Genomic DNA, 18,404 nt, shown 5'->3' with positions numbered 1-18,404 from the left:
GTGTATTACAAAACTCTTTTCGATTTGTCTTTATGGGATGTGTGCTGAGTGATAATTTGTATTTAGTCCATTTTAGAATAAGGCTTTAATGTAACAATGTGGAAAAGGGGAAGGGGTGTGAATGCTTTCTGAATGCACTGTAGCATTGGATTGCTTTGTTTAAATTTTTTTTTTTTTAACTTTTAACTAGGCAAGTCAATTAACACATTCTTATTTACAATGATGGCCTACCATATGTTGCTTTGAGCAACATTGAAGTGTTTTTAGGAATTTGCTATTTATGAAATAGGTTTATGGATCTAATACAAAATAATTGTTACATATGACATTTATAGTCATCACAATTTCAGAAAAGTATTTTATTGAAATTTTACAATCCTGTTTTTACCCCAACATGACATCTCCTATGCATAAACGTGACAACTTAATTTGATAAAACAGCCTGTAAATAGTTTATTTTCTTGAGACATTCACATTTCAGCCTTCCCTTTTTCAAAAGCCCAAAAATATAATTTTATAAAAGGCAAAACTCAACTTCTCTCGATTCCTTTTTCCAAAAATCTCTTTCAGGAAAGAACTGAAATGTCTATCTCATGGACAACCTCTAAATGAACTACATCACTGGAGACCGCTCATGATAGTTTAACCATACACAATTGATTCATCCATCTAACCAAGTTAAATTCACCAACAGCTTTTTCAGAACATTCTAGGTTGAATGGTTGATGCATGCTTCATATTCTACGCAACAGTATTTCAGTAAACAATTTAACTTGGTATAAACGAGTAGTAAATTGAATGCAGTGTTGCAATCAGTGAATGAAGCTCTATTCAATCTACCACTGAAGTGTTACGAATTGCGCAATAAAAACGTAAAAGTAATTCCGATTGTCAACGCGGGAACATTACCTTTACATTTTTATTAAACTCTAGCGCTGAACTTTTGAGATACGGATTGAACAGAGCCCTGAATGGCAGAATCAGGTTTTGTTAAACGGTCTTTTGGAAGCGATTTAAAATAACGAATAAAATTGAGTTGAACAGATTACTACATGCAAGGCTGAGAACTGTTGACACCCTTTTGAGTAAGTATACACCGACTCAAAGGGAATTATCCTATTTCTACTGTTCTCATCCTTCCACTAGTAGTTATACTTTGAAGGGCAATAGTGGCTGGTGCTTCATGGTATAGAAACCATGAACATCATCAGGCAAACTTCATGTCAACACAACTCTGCTTCTTTCAGGTACAAATCCTTTATTAGCTAATCTCACAAACATAATGCCCCAATGACGATGCGTTTCCTTTCACAGTTAAACTTTAAAATATTTTATTTGTAAAGAGAGAGGGAGGCAGAGACCAGTTCAATTGCATAGCAATTTAATCCAATGTCCAATAATGCCTCTCTATCCCCATCAAAAGGAAGAGGCCATGTGGTCATTCTCAATCAGAGCTTTTTATCGACCAAGACGACATCAATAAAACTATTGATAATCACTCACTCTCTAATAGTGAACTTAATCAACAGGCATCATAACATCTTAAAAGGAGCCCTGTCTGCTGGCTAGCTAGACAACTGTATGTCTCCATTCTAAACCACTAATTACAGTCAATTCAAGCAAGATGGGCTTTTTTCACTTGTAACCAAATCCAATGTATGTTTGCTTGTTTTTTAGTCCAAGGCTTCTATACTCCAGTTGGGGGCAGTACAGAGTTTGTTGTTGTTGAAACAGAAAGAAAAACAAAAACAACATGGAACATGCATGGAGCTTCCTAATGTAATGCCACATACTGAGTGTTCAGACAGGCACAGATCTGTGACGACTCCCTACTCCCCCCCTAGTACACTACTTCTGACCAGAGCCCGTTATAGGTAGGGGGTTCTATTCCCCACTACTAGGGCTTTGGGCCGGAGTAGTACACTGTGGGGAGTAGGGTGCCATTAGACGCTGCCTATACAGACAACATCCTCCATTTTAGGAGCAGGGTTCTACTACACATCACAATCTCTATCCACAGCATGGAGTTAGGTCAGTCTCGGAATGTCAACAGCAGCACGTTTCTCCTCCCTCTGTCACTGCAGGTCTCGGTCTTCCAGGTACCTGTACTCAAAGGTGAACCCCTCCTTCTTCCTCTGACCCCACTTCTCATAGTCAAAGTAGATGTAAGTGCCCTGAGGGAGGAGGACAGTATTAATCACTCACTCTTTATGTTGGCTCATCATTGGCTCATTGTTCTATACAGACCCATGGTGCCTCCAACAATAACAGCACAGGAGGTACCAAGGTTCTACTGTACCTGTTCAAACTCATCAGTGATAGTCTTGGGTTCTTCGTGCCTCTGGAACCACATCATGTACTTGGTGTGGAACCTCCACGACTGCTTCTTCAGAGCCTTGGCTGACAGGTACTGAGCTTTAGTGCCCTGAGAGAGAGTAAACGAGAAACAAAGAAAGGAGAGAGTGAGCAATTGGACCCTACAGTGACAAGGCAAGAGCGGACAGATAGGGGATGGTGAGTGTGTTACCTCCAGGTAGTAGAAGATGAAGAAGAGCGTCTCTGTGGACAGTCTCTGGTAGAACTCTATAGAGTCTGAGTGGTGGGGGGGCATCTGATGATGGAATGGCAGGGTGGGGCATGGGTTCCTCATCAGGTATTGCCTACAGGAGAGAGTAGCACAGACGTGCATGTTAATATCTCCTCAGAGAAAGCCCAGTGTCTACACCCCAGTATTCCAGCGGACGGTGTTGTTACCTGATCCTCTCGGAGTCTGAGGGGTGCGGCATGTGTGTCCAAGCAGACTCCTGCATGGTCTGTTGGTACACCTGGTCCTTGGAGAGCGGAGTGGGACCCAGGGGACACACCCCCAGGGAAGGGGGGATGCTCACCTCCGACAGGGAGGGCTGGGGGGCCGCGGGCGTGCCGGGGGCAGCCGACGAACCAGAGAAGATGTCTGAGGAGAGGATTGGTTGAGTTACAGCTGGTGGGGATATCATCAACAGACAGACAATTAGAAATGATGTCACCTGCAACTGGCATGTGCTTTGTCAAATTGCATGACTGTTTATTTGTGTAATGCCTTCAAGATGTGATTTTAAACTTGTTAATTGAGTTGATTCTTACCTCTGTCTGTGAGGTGCAGGTTGGGGATCTCTCCATCCAGACCTGATCCTAATGCTGCTCTCTCAGCCATTGCCTTCAGAGAACTCAGAGGCTCCGGGGCCTGAGGGAAGGAGGGAGGGAGGAGAGATGGATGGAACAGAGAGAGAGAGTGGGGTGAGGGGGAGTTTGGAAGAGCAAGGGGCAAAGATAACAGAATTTATGAAAACCAATACACCATTCAACAGTTCTTCCACCATGAGATACTAGTAGAAGCCTGGTACCAGTCCACCATCCATTCCCTGTATGGTGTGAAGCAACACACTCCTACCTGCAACTAGAACCCCCACGGCCAGCCACAGTGACTGCACCAACAATGACCAAATAAACCTGCCAATTCAAGATCCTATGGAGTCCTTACTAATTCAACACTATACACAATCTTTACAAATACAGGCTCTTCAATCATATATCTTGTATGTTCTTGGTGTGTGGTGGAGGAACTAATCCAGCCACTTGGCAATGTCAATTTCCCTGTGACACAGATGTTTTTTTGGCTAGCACTGATATCTGACTACCTCAACCTTCTTTCTATATGTTTGGTGTGTAAGCGTGTCTGTGTCAGAGTTGGAGATTGTGTGTATTTAAATCTGTGTCACCTTTCTGTTTCCTGTGTTAGTGGCTTTGTGGATGTGTTTAGGAGTGAGAGTGTGTGCAAGTCGAGTATGAATGTGTATATTTCCGTGTGTGTGTGGGTCTCTACCTGACACTGCTTTCTCTTTCGTGTGTTAGTGGCTGTAGCCATGGCCCCTGGCGGCTCTGGGGCCTGCGCTGACATTCTGGTCTCCATCAGTATCTGACGGAGGTCTGTAGGAAGCTGGGGACAGAGGGCAGTCTCTACAGGTTATTCTAACCTTATTACAATGCTATTATACATGTTAATTAACTAAGAAATAACAGAAAACAAGGTCATTTAGGAGATGCTTCATCATTGGAAATCTCCCCAATAGCTGACAAAATTTGTTGTGAATGGTGTGGGAGTTGTGATCTACAGCACATTTTGTGAATTTCTTTTTCTTTATACGGAGAAAGTTTTGAAAATTGTGTTAATTTCTAAACTATCAGTATTTTTGTGAGTTTGTTTGTTTCCAAGTTGTATTCGTATTATAGACAACCACGGTCAAAATGGCTGCCGTGGAGGTTCTAGTGTTCACCAAACACTGTGTTTTCATACTGTTAAATGGCCAACTGTCTCCATCCCTCTGTTGAACTGTATAAAACCTCTCAGAGCCAAAGGGAAAACAGTGGTAGGAGAGGAGGCCATTTAAGAACATCAGGACAAAGTGCTCATCTCTTAGCCTCACATCTGTCTGTCCTTTCCCTCCATCTTCCCTCACCTTGAGGCCCTCAGAGGCCTGTGTGTAGGAGTGGGGTCCGTTGAGGAGACTCCCTCCACCGGTGATACTGTCGGAAAACGAGGGGGACGGAGAGCTGGGGGGCAAGGTGATGGAGCTGATGAGGCTGGGACCGTTGTCCATACTGAGGGAGAGAGAAGACATAAGGACATTTTTATCATCTAAAAAAATGAACAGATGATTGTGGTCTTGGATGAATTTGATATCACTTACTGCTGACTGGCTGAGGAGGTCAGCGAGGAAGGCTGGCTGCTCTGTGATTGGCTGGGTGTGCTGAAGGCGGACTCTGCTGTGCTCTCTGCCACCACAGCACTGTAACCTGGGCCATGGGAAAGACGGTGGAAACATTACTACTAATGCTCAATCCCACATCCAGAAAAGGTACATAAAGAAACAGACAAACCCAGACAGCCACACAGACAGTGAACATACTTGTGCTTCCGTTCTGCTTCAGTCCACTGGGCGGTCTGGCAGGGGCTGCGTTCGACCCAACTACTCCTCCGATTGGCCCCATGCTTCCTCCGTTTCCTCCCATCATCCCCACTGCCCCCCCAGGGGCAGCACCGACCGGGCTGAGAGGGATCAGAGGGGGCCCAGGGATCACACTCTGCCCAGGCACCAGGCCCAGGATCCCCCCAGTCAGGGAGCCGTGTGCTGGGCTGGACCCCAGCAGGCCCAGGCCTGTCCCAGCCCCGTTGGTGGTCACTCCACTGGAGCAAGAGGTGGGGATGGAGGAGCTCTCCAGTGAGACACTGGACTGGGTAGTGGTACTCAGACCCAGGCCTCCCAACGCGGCTGCCTGGGCGTAAGGGGCATGGGTGGACCCAGAGAGCAGGCCTGCCATGGTGTTCAGAGAGGCAGACATCCCAGTCAGGCCCAGACCAGACATTGAGTTGGCACTGCTTGTCCCCGTCATGCCAACTTTACCCAGGCCCAACCCAAGGCCTAGGCTGGAGTTGAGGATATGACCAGGCGAGACCTGGGGCAGGGAGTTTGGGGAGGCTGAGATGGGTGTGGTGGGTGTGGGGAGAGAGGGGGCGGTGGAGAGAAGGGGGTGGCTGGGTGGGCTGGGGGTGCAAGGTTTTGTTTGGGGTTGTTGTGGTTGTTGCAGTGGCTGCAGGACTGGTTGCTGTGGAGGTTGAGGCTGATGTTGTTGTACGGCGCTGCTGAAGCTTCCTATTAGACTGTTGCTTGTGGGAACCCCAGGGTTGCCTCCGACAATGGCGGCCATGGATACAAGAGAGGAGGAAGAAGAGGACCCGGAATTGGCGGACGAGGAAAAGGACAACAACAAGGAGGAAGTGCCGTTCTTCGCAGGAGACTGAAAATGACAGAGCATCAGTTTAGTACAAACAGAACAGGGAAACAACATTTCTGAAGAAATCCAGTTCTCTATTGAGCTATAAATATATATTGTAGAAGCTCTGTCTCACCTGACTAACGTCCCTGTCTGTCGACCGCCCTCTCTTCTTATCGTCCTCAGAGTTCTCCTGCAGAACCCATGCAGGCACAAACAGTGCATGTGTAAGTATCAATGTACTTTTATGACACTGATCAAGTAAGTGATTGTAGTTTCTATACAAACAACCAATCAGTGAAGGCAGATGTGCTTACAGCAGTGCAGGTGGCCGAGGATGGAGGGATGGGGGAAGAGGAGGTGGTGGAGGTGGGAGTGCTGCTCGAGTGGAGGAACATCTCATCCTCTATGTTCCCCATGCCCGTTGGAGAGGTGGCCACCAGCGCTGCAGCTAGAGGGGGAGAGAGAGGGAGAGAAAGAGTGAAGGGCATTAATCAGGGAGAAAAGGCTACTGGTTTATTTCAATAAGATTTTCAGGGGAAATCTAATATATAAATGTTGTTTTTAACAATCATCAACATCCAGAGCCACAGAAACACCACAGATCAAGCTCTTCTAAACCGACAGTCAACCCAGCTAACAGATGTTGATTAGAGAACATCCATCCACCCAGACCCAACAGACGTTCATGAGGGACCATTCATCCAGACCCACAGCTGATAGCATGAGCATCATCATCATGATCATCCCAGGACTCGTCATCGAGCTCCTGGCTGTCCATGGGCGACTCACGGATGTCCTCCAGATCCAGGTCGTCGTAAATGAACTCGTTCTCCTCAAAGTCTGGGTCCTGTGACGACTCCATGTAGTACTCCACGTCGTCCTTGATCTTCTGGATGGAGTCCACCTGCACCGAGTCGTTGTCTAGCATGCGCAGGATGGTCTCCAGCATGCGAATGTGGTACCTATGCCTTTCTATAAACCTCTTTAGCTCCTCAATGCGATCCTGCTTCTACGAGACAGCCAGAGAAACAGGCACACGTGGTTATAAACTGTTCAGGTGACTTTTGTAATGCAGGTAGAAGTCTTTCTTAGGCACAGATGTCAGATCAACTTGCCTTCCCCAAATCCTTTTAGGGGGAAATGCAAGACTGACCTTAGATCAGAGACTAGGAGCAACATCATCCAACCCAATATCTGATTCATTATTATAAACTGGGTGGTTTGAGCCCTGAATACTGATGGGCTGAGAGCTGTGGTATATCAGACTGTATACCGCATGTGTGACAAAACATGTATTTTTACTGTTCTAATTACGTTGGTTACCAGTTTATAATAGCAATAAGGCACCTTGGAGGTTTGGGTTTGTAAGAACAGCCCTTAGCCATGGTATATTGGCCATATACCACACCCCGGGCCTTATTGCTTAATTAGACTACATACACAGAAAAAGTTAATGTATAGGGAATGAGATGGAAGGAGACTGACCTCTTTCTCTCCTTTCTTCTTCCTGGTTTGAATGAAGAGGGATTCCACCTCACTCTCAAACTGGTCCACCTGCATATTTAGAGTGTCTATCGTATTCTGGGGGAGAAAAAGAAAGAATGGGGGAAAAGAAGAACAGATCACCACCCAGAAAACAAGGCAGAGCCAGTGTGAACCATCCACCCGACCCATCGTTCAGGAGACACTACCACTATGCATGAGTCAAAATACCAACGGCCCAGAGGCTGTTACCGTTAGCCAGTTTCCCGTCTCTTCTTTCTCCCTCTGAGCTGGGTCCACTTTCAGGGCGAGCCCCAGGCCTTCTTTAGAGTAGGCCTTCGTCTTTGTCTCCCGCTCTACCACCTTAAACCGCTCCATTTGCTAAGGAGAGAATGTCAGATGTTATGTCAGACAGGATCGCATACCCTCTCCATGAGCACTGAGATGAGTTGAAAGTAGGGCTGTGATGATACCAATAGCACACCATTTTTCCATGGCAAAAATATAAAAAACTAAAGCAGACCAAACTCTGTTCAAATCAAATTTTATTTGTCACATGCGCCGAATACAACGGGTGTAGACTTTTCATAAAATGCTTGCTTACGGGCCCTTCTCAATGATGCAGAGTTGAAAAATAATAATAAAATAGTAACACAGGAGGAATAAAATACACAAGAATGAAGCTACAGTACATGACCAGAAGTGTGTGGACACCTACTCATTGAACGTCTCATTCCAAAACCATGAGCATTAATATGGAGATGGTCCCCCCTTTGCTGCTATAACAGCCTCCACTCTTCAGGGAAGGCTTCTCACTAGTGTTGGAACATTGCTGCGGGGACATGCTCCCATTCAGCCCAAAGGTGGTCGATGGGGTTGAGGTTAGGGCTGTGCAGGCCAGTCAAGTTCTTCCACACCAATCTTGACAAACCATTTCTGTACGGACGTTAATTTGTGCAAGGAGTCATTATCTTGCTGAAACAGGAAAGGGCCTTCCCCAAACTGTTGCCACAAAGTTGGAAGTCTAGAATGTCATTGTATGCTGTAGTGTTAAGATTTCAATTTACTGGAACTAAGGGGCCAAGCCCAAACCATAAAAACAGCCCAGACCATTATTCCTCTACCATCAAAACTTTACAATTGGCACTATGCATTGGGGCAGGTAGCGTTCTCCTGCCATCCACCAAACTCAGCAGATTAGTCTGTCAGACTGCCAAATGTTGAAGCGTGATTCATCACTCCAGAGAACGTGTTCCACTGCTCCAGAGTCCAATGGCGGCAAGCTTTACCATTCCAGCCAACGCTTAACATTGCACATCGTGAGCTTAGGCTTGTGTGCGGCTGCTTGGCCATGGAAACCCATTTCAAGAAGCTCCAGACGAACAGTTCTTGTGCTGACGTTGCTTCCAGAGGTAGTTTGGAACTCGATAGTTAGTGTTGCAACCAACGGCAGACGATTTTTAGCAATTGGCGGTCCCGTTCTGTGAGCTTGTGTGGCCTACCACTTCACGGCTGAGCCGTTGTTGCTCTTAGACGTTTCCACTTCACAATAACAGCACTTAGTTGCCCGGGGCAGCTCTAGCAGGTCAGAAATGTGACAAACTGACTTGTTGAAATGTCACTGAGCTCTTCAGTAAGGCCATTCTACTGCCAATGTTTGTCTATGGAGATTGCATGGCAGTGTTCGACTTAATACACCTATCAGCAGCTGGTGTGGCTGAAATTGCTGAATACATTCATTTGAATGGGTGTCCAAATACTTTTGTATATATAGTACATATACAGGGAGTACCAGATCAATGTGCAGGGGTACAGTACAAGGTATTTGAGATAGATGTGTACAGAAAATGCAAAGTGACTAGGCATCAGAATAGATAATAGTAAGAATAAGGAACAGAGTAGCAGCAGCAAATGATGGGTGTGAAAGTGTGTTATGTTGGTATGTGTGCGTATGTAGTGTATGTGAATGTGTTTGGGCTGTGTGAGTGTCAGTGTAGTGTATATAAACTGAGCGTACAAAACATTAGGAACAGATGCTCTTTCCATGACAGACCAGGTGAATGCTATGATCCCTTATTGATGTCACCTGTTAAATCCCCTTGAAATCAGTGTCGATGAAGGGGAGGGAGACAGGTTAAAGATTTTTAAACCTTGAGACTGATTGTGTATGTGTGCCATTCAGAGGGACAGCGGGCAAGACAAAAGCTTTAAGTGCCTTTGAACAGGGTATTAAGGTGGTAGTAAGTGCCAGACGCACCGGTTTGAGTGCGTCAAGAACTGCAACGCTGCTGGGTTTGTCACACTAAAGGTTTTCCTGTGTGTATCAAGAATGGTCCCCCACCCAAAGAACATCCAGCCAACTTGACAACTGTGGGAAGCATTGGAGTCAACATTGGCCAGCATCCCTGTGAAACCCTGACACCTTGTAGAGTCCATGCCTGAAAAATGTAGGCTGTTCTGAGGGCAAAAGGGGGTACAACTCAATATTAGGAAGGTGTTCCTAATGTTTTGTACACTCAGTGTATAGTGCGTATATATAGTCTTGTGAGTGTGCATAGTCAGTGCAAGATAATATCAGTTAACCAATAGCTACCCGGACTATCTGCTTTGATCCTTTTGCACTAACTCTTTCGACCCAACACATACGCTGCTGTTACTGTTTATTATATATCCTGTTGCCTAGTCATTCAATAATTTCTAATATTTTACTAAGCTACAGTTCATATAAGGAAATCAGTCAATTGATATGAATTCATTAGGTCCTAATCTATGGATTTCACATGACTGGGCAGTGGTGAAGCCGCGGTTGGGCACAGGCCCACCCACTGGGGAGCCAGGACCAGCCAATCAGAATAAGTTTTTCCCCATAAAAGGGCTTCATTAGTGACTGAAATACCCCATTGGGTTGCCTTTTATTGTACCCAGCACAAGGTGCACCTGTGTAATCAGCCTCTTGATATGCCACACCTGTCAGGTGGATGGATTATCTTGGCAAAGGAGAAAAGCTCACTAACAGGGATATAAACAAATTTGTGCTCAAAATTTGAAAGAAATAAGCTTTATGTGCGTATGGAACATTTGTGGGATTTTTTTTATTTCAGCTCATAAAACACAGGACCAACACTTTATATGGTGTATTTATACTTTTGTTCAGTCTATATGGTTGTACACATCAACCTCAATTACCTCATACCCCTACACATACTCATGTACATAGCTAAGTTATTGTTACCTACTGTGTATTTATTCCTCATGTTATTATTTTTCTACACTTTCTCTCTGCACTGTTAGTCTACACTGATTGTTCACAAAGCATGTGCCAAATAGAATTGGGATTTGAGATAGGGTTAATGCAGATAGTCCATAGAACCATTTAATTAACTATTTAGCAGTCTTATGGCTATGGTCCTTTAAAACACTGCTGTCCCTCTGGACAACATAATGATATACAGTGTGTGTGTGTATATATATATATATATATTATTTTATCCGCTTCGTGTTTTGTTTCCTTGCCACGGTATCGCAACACTGGTATCGTCCTGGCCCTAGTTGAAAGGTAAACACAATATGGTGGAGACCTAATCGCCCTTTTCTCCTATCAGTGTTAAACAAAGAAGCTATTTTGGAGAGTATTACCGTCTCTATGACCTTGCGATTATCCACTAGCTGCCTTTTGTCTTTGATCTCATTTGATGCCACCCATGTTTTTATCTGATCCCTCAATCGCTGCAGGAGAGATGACAAGAAAACAACAATTAGAACTTAAGTAAAGACCCATAGCTTTATCAGTGTGAGCAGACAACATGGGATATTAAGACAGCTGCATATATTGCTTACTATTAGTAAGCAATGAGTCTTACCTGTAGCTTTTTAATCTCTTTTTTAAGGTCTGCCTCATATTTTTCCTTTTGGTTGGCATTGGCTGCATTGTGAAGCTGTGAAACAAAGTGACAAAGATCAGTTTGTTTGATAGGAGACAAATCATTATTTCATGCACAGTGAATATGCAATGCATAGTGTTAAGGAGTCCTCACCTTCTGCCAAATGTCTTCAAACTGTTCTACGCCTTCAGCTACCTTTTTCAAACATCTGTCAATTTCACCTGGGGAGGAAAGAAAGAGGTCATTATGAAAATATGCCAATATATTTTACTGGACTAACATATTACATTGAATCTCAAAGATTAATCCAATAATTTAAATAACTGATAGTCGAAAGTGTGTGAGAGGTCAGTCTCCAGTCCATTACGTCCATCATCGCTCTATGCTAGTTACCTTGGAGTTTTCTCTTATCAGCCATGGCTTCACTACGACAATGTCCTCATACCGTCTTTCATTGAGAGAAGGAGATTAACGTTAGCTAAAAACAATGCAAACAGACTAAATGAACATTGATTGCATTGTATCTAAGTCCCTAGCTAGCTTCATAGCATCTAGTAGCTACAGATTATTCAAACACTTGCAGCGAAATGTACCTCGGTTTAGCAAATAATTAACATGCGGGTAATTTTAGCGTACATCACTATTTGCATCAATCGTAAAACAGTTCAATAGATGTCTAGCTGGAAATGTCAGCAACATTAGCCAGCTAGCTAACGTAGCCAATTCACATGCTGTTTGGCAGGTTTCGACAACTCATTTCAATGCAATTGCTATTCGATGCATTATTATGCATGAAGTGTATATATTGCAATTATATTTTGGGCACAGTTGACGTTATGTTGGTAATTGTTATAATGCTAGCAAATGTAGCTAGCTACTGCAATCACAATGCTAGCTAGCTAGCTAGCTAGCTGGTAATTTATGAAAATTAGGGAAACTGTGTCAACCAGCTAAATTCACATTTGTTTTAGACATTTACCTAGGGTTTGGGCTTTTCGTTTGTCTCTTTCAATTAGAACTAAAACTATTTCCCCAGTCTTCTTTACTTCCAATTTGTGTTTTCTTTTCGTCAATCTGGCTGTACAGTACACTAAAGATGGACGGTAGATAAATCCCACCCACAAAATGTGGATTCTGGCCTAAACCCTACCTCCAAGCTATGATAGGACCAAATTCTCCACCGTCGTTGGACAACTTCCGCAGGTATACTTTCCTGTGATTGGTTTATCAGATGATTGATGGGTCAATGATAAAATATATAACAAACTGAACCCTGAAGTTCTGAATAAACATTTTATACGGAACATTTAGTAAGCGTCACGTCGACAAACAATCATAAAACATGTTCAGAGTATCCTGATAAAAGGTTCACATCAATACATGTACTGTCAATGTAACTTCCACAAGGACCGGACCATGCATTCTCTACTCGAGCAGAATGGGTGGGTGGATTACCATGGTCAAGACCTTCAGCCATTTCCAGACCATAGTTGTGCATAAATTATAATCTTATCCACCTTGTTTTTCATTACAGCCCTGGCTGTATGTGTTTCAGTGACATCACGTCTGGGGAAGTGGGAGGCCAAGCAACAGAATGCTGCTTCATTTCTCCTCCCACTAGCAGCCGGCCATTCCCCTGGTCAGTGAGACAAAGCGGTTGGGCTGGGAAAGTCACTGAACTGCGTCTCTGCCAACATGGAGAGGTCTGCTTCAGTCTGTAGAGAGGAGTGAAGATGGTGTTAACAGAACCACTGTAGGGAAACAGACTGACAGATCTGTCGTCTGCCAGATTGGAGAACGCTGGAGTGCAATCTGTTCCATATGCACAGAATAGAACACGCAATACACTGTCAGTGTAAAGGAGAAGCCGTCACCTTTCTCTGCACAGTCGCACAAACATTTCACCACTAGTCTTTGTTCATTCATTTAGTTTGGGTGTACACGTTAATTTCACACTCAAGGTTTATGAGTGCGTCTCACACACCTGTGGGTCTTTCTCCTGTTTTGGAACTCGATGCCTCTTCTTCTTGGATCCCACTGTGGATTGGAAAGGGACAGAGGGGGAGGAGCTAGGAAGGTCATTCAGCCCATCATCTTCTACTCCAGGGCCGATGTCTAAATGGGCACCAGACTCTTCCTGAAACAACAACAGTGTTACTTTTAGTATAAAGATATAGTATGTGGGGGGGAACTCAGTTTCAGAAGAGTTCTCCAGTTTCATGCCAACAGAAAACCACCCAGTTGACATCTTCTACATCACCATCAAAGTTAATGGTGAAAGATTGAATAACGAATCGTTGTTACATTTCAATATACTATAACTGTATATCATGGAACTCTACTGGTTTATTATTAAAGAAACACTTTTTAACTTTTTGAAAATCTCATTCTCACCTCAAGCGATATGGTGAGCTGTGCATTTCTATAGTCATCTCCATGGGCATCGAGGGTCTTCATTAGGAACCTACAGTAGGGAAGTTCAGTTGCTGTTGTAGTTGAGCTAGCCTGTATTTACAATGGACAGGCCAATAGACCAGACTGAAAAAGACATGAACCAATGAAAGGACAGACAGAGCTTCAGTCCTTTTTTACCTTCTCTCTTTCTTCATGCGACGTGTTAGTCTTTGTACCTGGTGAAGGCGACCAAGGATCTTCTCATTCACCTGCAGAGAAAATGGTGAAAGGATTAGGGGTGCAAAGTTCCTGGAACGGTCAATAAATGCCCTGGTTTGCGGATTCCCGGAATCAGGAGGGAATAAGCAGGAAATCCAGAAACCTCCAACCAGGATTTCTGGAAAACCAGAAAATGTATTGAACATTTTGCAACCCTAGAAAGGATTCATTACCATGCATTTCTTTATGCCACATGTGTGCACTGGCATTACCAACAGCAAACTATATGTTCACAGATGCTCATCCATATAACTTGGTTCTTAAATAGAGCACTACCTGAAGATACGATAGTAAAGGCGCAATAAAAATCCACACTTGGCAGGGTCGTACAATCACACACACAAATGATTCCCCACAGTCACTCACCTGTTCGATCTCCTTACACCTCTTGATCAAAGCCAGGTACTTCCTCTTCTCCAATTCTCTCATCTCCTCCTGCTGCTGCTCTGGCCTTGCTCCTGACCCTTGACCTCTGCCCTCTAGCAACTCACTGACCCCAGGGCCAAGCTCTACCTAATGATAAACTGTCATTTAGCACACACCATTTTTGTTTCTTTCATCATTCCCCTCTAAGCAGGGACTGAATTAGACCTTGGACACCTGGGGTGTGCAATTCATTATCAGGTAGAACAAAAAAACAGCAGATTCTGGACCTTGTTGAGTAAGAGTTGAATAACCCGGCTCTAGCACCATATTCAATTTCCAACCAACCGAGCCACTGGATTCATAATAGTCTGACTCAGAACTCTTACTTACCTCCCCTGGGCCCAGTTCCACCCCACCTGGCTCCAGCTCTGCTTCCAGGATGTGGCCCCCAAAGAGAGGCGGCAGGGCCAGGCCGGAGAAATCCTCCATCATCTGTGTGAGGGGTGGAAGGAGGAATAAGATCGTTCACCCCCTCATAAATCACCCCCTAGACGGTGTCACGAATCTACACTACATTTGACAAACAGGTAGGGTTAATTCCTTGACTCAACCTGACAGCATATTTTCTTTAGCCCTACACTAAAGGACGCCTCGTCCTATGTGGGGCTAATCTTTAGGAATGTTATAGCTAGTTACCATAATAACTAATTGCTTGCAGACAGCGTTAGCTAATCAGCTACACCGTCCTCAACTCCAAATAAAACTACATTTAGGTGACCTAAGTTTGATTTGGTTAACGAAATCACAACTCGTTAACGTGAGCTTTTCTTGAAAACGATTAAACCGAGATGACAACACATTCGATTAGCTAATGTTAGCCTAACTTTCTAACGACGTTACTGAAAAGCATCTAACATGCGCAGCATTATTTTGAAGATTTACGACTAACTACTGTATCTGGATGGCCTGACTGACACTTTAAACATATGTTTACCCGATCCATTGACCGCAGCGGTCAAAGCATCACCGCAGGTTTCACGCTGTCAAACAACCTTTTTGTGTTGTTGCAACTGGCGCAATAATTATACGACATTATGTAGACTACAGTTCCCATGTTCCCCAGCCCGGCAATACTACAAACAGCAACATGGCAGGTGGGTGAACTTTGCTATTAGCGAGCTAGCTGTTTCGTTTTATGCTTGATCCCTCTGTCAATCAAACACTGGTGTTCTGATAATGCTAGTGTATGATTAATTGTAACAAAATATTGTATTCAACTCTAATTTAGTATGCATATTTTAATTTACCATGCCAAACGAAATGTGTGACCTTGGACCAACATAGTGTTAGCCGATTTGTTTTAGCTGCATGTCGCGTCTCCACTTCATTCTTTACCTAACCTTTTTTAGGTAAAAGCTCAAATCAGAATGTAGTAGTTTGATCATTAAATATCTCCAATCTGAATCGCTTGCATTCCGCAGTCCACCGCTCTCTTCTGACTGAGCTGAGTGTAAACCTGGGCCACGTTCAGTTGTCGAACTTTGCAGATAGAAATCCCATTAATTAGAGCTGATGTGATTCTTATTCTACATGTCAGAGAGGCATGTTTGTTGTATATAGCGTATTTCTATCGGAACGTTCCCAAACGTTGTGTCCTGCTTACCCTTGTGTAAACAGAGCAGTTGGATAGGGTTGATCTTCTAGCTTCATCTTCAGTATTTATCTGCGCAATGCTGTCATGTTTACAATACTGTATAGACTCAAACTAATGGGTATATGACATGTAGTTTCGAGTCATATAAGCCCAGCAAGCTATTTGTATCTAGTTATATCCTTAAAACAATCATCAATCATAGATCATCCATAACACAGTGCATTTGTGCCACTGTAACTTAAATGTCTGTTTGCTTCTCCTGCCAGGAATTGGAGCTTTCCTGAAGAATGCATGGAATAAGGAGCCAGTGGTATTGGCCGCCTGTGCAATTGGACTTCTCGGTCAGTACATCTCTCAAAGTATACATCACAGGTTGTAATGCTCATATCTTACAATATGCTAAATTCAACTGTAGTTACACCTTATGGATTCTGACATTACATGATACACATAAAATAAACTTGTGTGCACTGCCCTTCAGCCCTCCCTGAATTGAGTTGTGTGTTCACTTTGTGTAACATATCATTGATATTTTATGTATTTCTTCCCAGCCGTTACTGTTCCATTAGTGAGTCCCTTAACGAAGTACTCGGGCATGATGAATGCAGCTGTGCCATACAACTACCCAGGTAAGCCATTAAACCATTATGAGCAAATAATTAAGTCTGGCCCTAGACAGTTGATGGCATAAACAAAACCTTTTTCCTCTCTCCCCCAGTCCCTGTGCGAAACAATGGCAAGATGGACGATGTCCCCAGCCACCCTTGTGACCCTAAAGGACCAAACCTGGACTGGATTAAAAGCCTGTAACCGTCCACATTCTCCTCCCTGTACAGATCACAGCCCGTTGTTCCTGTCTCTCTGTGTCTGCTTCTCAGTAGATGGCCCTCAATAAAGATGATCTATTTAATACCACCAACTTTGCTCTTGGATTCTGTTGGGATGTTGTTTGATGTCAATATGATTTGGCCATTTTTATGAATATTGTAGCATGTGTATTGTATTGTGAAACACAATACATATTTCCTTATTAATAAAATGACTTATTCAAAAGGTATTCACAACCTCATTGGATTAATACACCCTTGATTCAATTCAGAAATTAATGTTAGGAAACCTACTAATATACAATGTATACTGCATTAACCTATTATGTACTTTTATACAATAGGCAACAGACTTTAGAACTACAAGCTATTACCCTACACACACACACAAGAAATGTCTGGCAGTCAAGTGGATGTGAGATGGTGGATGACCACAAAAAAAGGAGGGGGAAATTATAATTTTAAATGTGGCTTTGACATCCAGAAAATGTATTTAAAAATCAAATCAGATTACAAACCCCTCTGATATCATCCCCCATTTGGGAAGTATTGGTTAATTATGGGACCTTTGGTCTGTGCTTTGTGTCCATAAAGCTCTCTGCTCTCTTATCTATTGGTCTCCTGGGGGTGTCTGTGTTCAGGTTACACCTCTTCCTCACAGGGCTGAGGACCCCTTCATAAACCAACCTCAGGTCAATGAGGAACTCACATAACTCTTGGAAACACAGAGAAAGCTTGAAATTAACACCTGCTCCAAATCTAGAATCTCCAATCACTTGTTCTCTTTTCTCCTGGGATATGATGTGGAAAGCAGTGGTACTAGCGTGTATCTGCTGGTGGCTGGGCTGCAGGCGATAGACAGAAAAACATATAGAGTGTCGCTGTGTGGTTGAGAGTTCATTCCAGTGGTCATCTTCACCTGTGGAGGAAGACGGTCACTCAGTGCAGATGAGGCATGCTGCTGGCTGGAGAAGCTTTATCTCAGCTGGCTTATAGCTCAGTGTTTCTAAGTGTTGCACATTTTATTCTAGCCCAGCACTAATACACCAGATGCAGCTAATCAGTGGCTGTATATGTTTAGTTGAGTAGCTGAATCAGGTGTGTTGGGCTGGAACAGAAGTGGTGCAACTCTGGTGCCTGGAACTGGAATACAGTATCTGACTGTACCTATTAGTGGAACTGGCATACTGGAATACAGTATCTGACTGTACCTATTAGTGGAACTGGAATACTGGAATACAGTATCTGACTGTACCTATTAGTGGAACTGGAATACTGGAATACAGTATCTGACTGTACCTATTAGTGGAACTGGAATACTGGAATACAGTATCTGACTGTACCTATTAGTGGAACTGGAATACTGGAATACAGTATCTGACTGTACCTATTACATCCTGTTAGACAGTTAACTGGTGTGATGAAAGAAGTTTGAATGCTGATCCAGCTAGTTTTTAGTTACGGAATTACAGCAATCTTTGAGTTTTGAGCAGTATGAGAAACAGTCAAGATGCTACACTGTATTTCAGGAGACTTCCCTCAAGACCCCTTCAGCTCCCATGATGAGGACTCATCTGAAGGCTGGAACCCAGACTTGGCCCCACGGGGTCCCTTCCAGCAGGCCACCTCCTTGGGGGCCCCTGGCTGGTCCAGAGAGTTCCAGGAGGCTGGGATGTTCAGCAGTCCAGCCCACACCCTTATCTCAGA

At 43.8% G+C, this 18,404-nt stretch overlaps 3 protein-coding genes across 20 annotated transcripts; 1 reads left to right on the top strand and 2 right to left on the bottom strand.

The window, feature by feature from the left end:
- Window positions 1–1,306: 1,306 nt before the first annotated feature.
- On the bottom strand, window positions 1,307–12,811 carry LOC110536748 (CCR4-NOT transcription complex subunit 3). Of its 17 annotated transcripts, none has more exons than XM_036940478.2 (19): window positions 12,695–12,811; window positions 11,571–11,625; window positions 11,331–11,398; window positions 11,157–11,231; window positions 10,933–11,022; window positions 7,549–7,677; window positions 7,300–7,395; window positions 6,526–6,823; window positions 6,129–6,262; window positions 5,948–6,004; window positions 4,947–5,835; window positions 4,728–4,833; window positions 4,497–4,638; window positions 3,863–3,976; window positions 3,124–3,223; window positions 2,755–2,953; window positions 2,528–2,660; window positions 2,300–2,425; window positions 1,307–2,174 (listed from the first exon to the last, which is right to left on the bottom strand). In XM_036940478.2, the coding sequence occupies exons 2-19, from the start codon at window positions 11,593–11,595 to the stop codon at window positions 2,076–2,078; spliced, it is 2,880 nt and encodes a 959-aa protein (XP_036796373.1). In that variant the 5' UTR covers window positions 11,596–11,625; window positions 12,695–12,811; the 3' UTR covers window positions 1,307–2,075. The 17 variants fall into 17 exon arrangements, with proteins under 17 accessions (XP_036796373.1, XP_090047007.1, XP_090047040.1 ...); XM_090190881.1 differs by having other exon boundaries at window positions 6,526–6,817; XM_090190914.1 differs by having other exon boundaries at window positions 6,604–6,817.
- LOC110536755 (TCF3 fusion partner homolog) lies at window positions 12,457–15,360 on the bottom strand. Of its 2 annotated transcripts, XM_021622420.3 has the most exons (7): window positions 15,211–15,360; window positions 14,607–14,708; window positions 14,217–14,363; window positions 13,770–13,840; window positions 13,572–13,641; window positions 13,162–13,314; window positions 12,457–12,892 (listed from the first exon to the last, which is right to left on the bottom strand). In XM_021622420.3, exons 1-7 carry the CDS (start codon window positions 15,217–15,219, stop codon window positions 12,818–12,820), a joined length of 627 nt encoding a protein of 208 aa, XP_021478095.2. In that variant the 5' UTR covers window positions 15,220–15,360; the 3' UTR covers window positions 12,457–12,817. The 2 variants fall into 2 exon arrangements, with proteins under 2 accessions (XP_021478095.2, XP_090047079.1); XM_090190953.1 differs by lacking the exon at window positions 14,217–14,363 and having other exon boundaries at window positions 15,211–15,323.
- Window positions 15,250–16,785, top strand: LOC110536756 (NADH dehydrogenase [ubiquinone] 1 alpha subcomplex subunit 3). Its single transcript, XM_021622432.3, has 4 exons — window positions 15,250–15,370; window positions 16,137–16,211; window positions 16,422–16,499; window positions 16,589–16,785. Exons 1-4 carry the CDS (start codon window positions 15,364–15,366, stop codon window positions 16,678–16,680), a joined length of 252 nt encoding a protein of 83 aa, XP_021478107.1. The 5' UTR covers window positions 15,250–15,363; the 3' UTR covers window positions 16,681–16,785.
- Window positions 16,786–18,404: the final 1,619 nt, after the last annotated feature.

Source organism: Oncorhynchus mykiss, chromosome 2 (genome assembly GCF_057628025.1).
Source record: "Oncorhynchus mykiss isolate SJ-2025 chromosome 2, ASM5762802v1, whole genome shotgun sequence".
NCBI lineage: Eukaryota > Metazoa > Chordata > Actinopteri > Salmoniformes > Salmonidae > Oncorhynchus > Oncorhynchus mykiss.
Note: the sequence above shows the minus strand (reverse complement) of the source record. Positions and strands in the feature narration are given on the sequence as shown.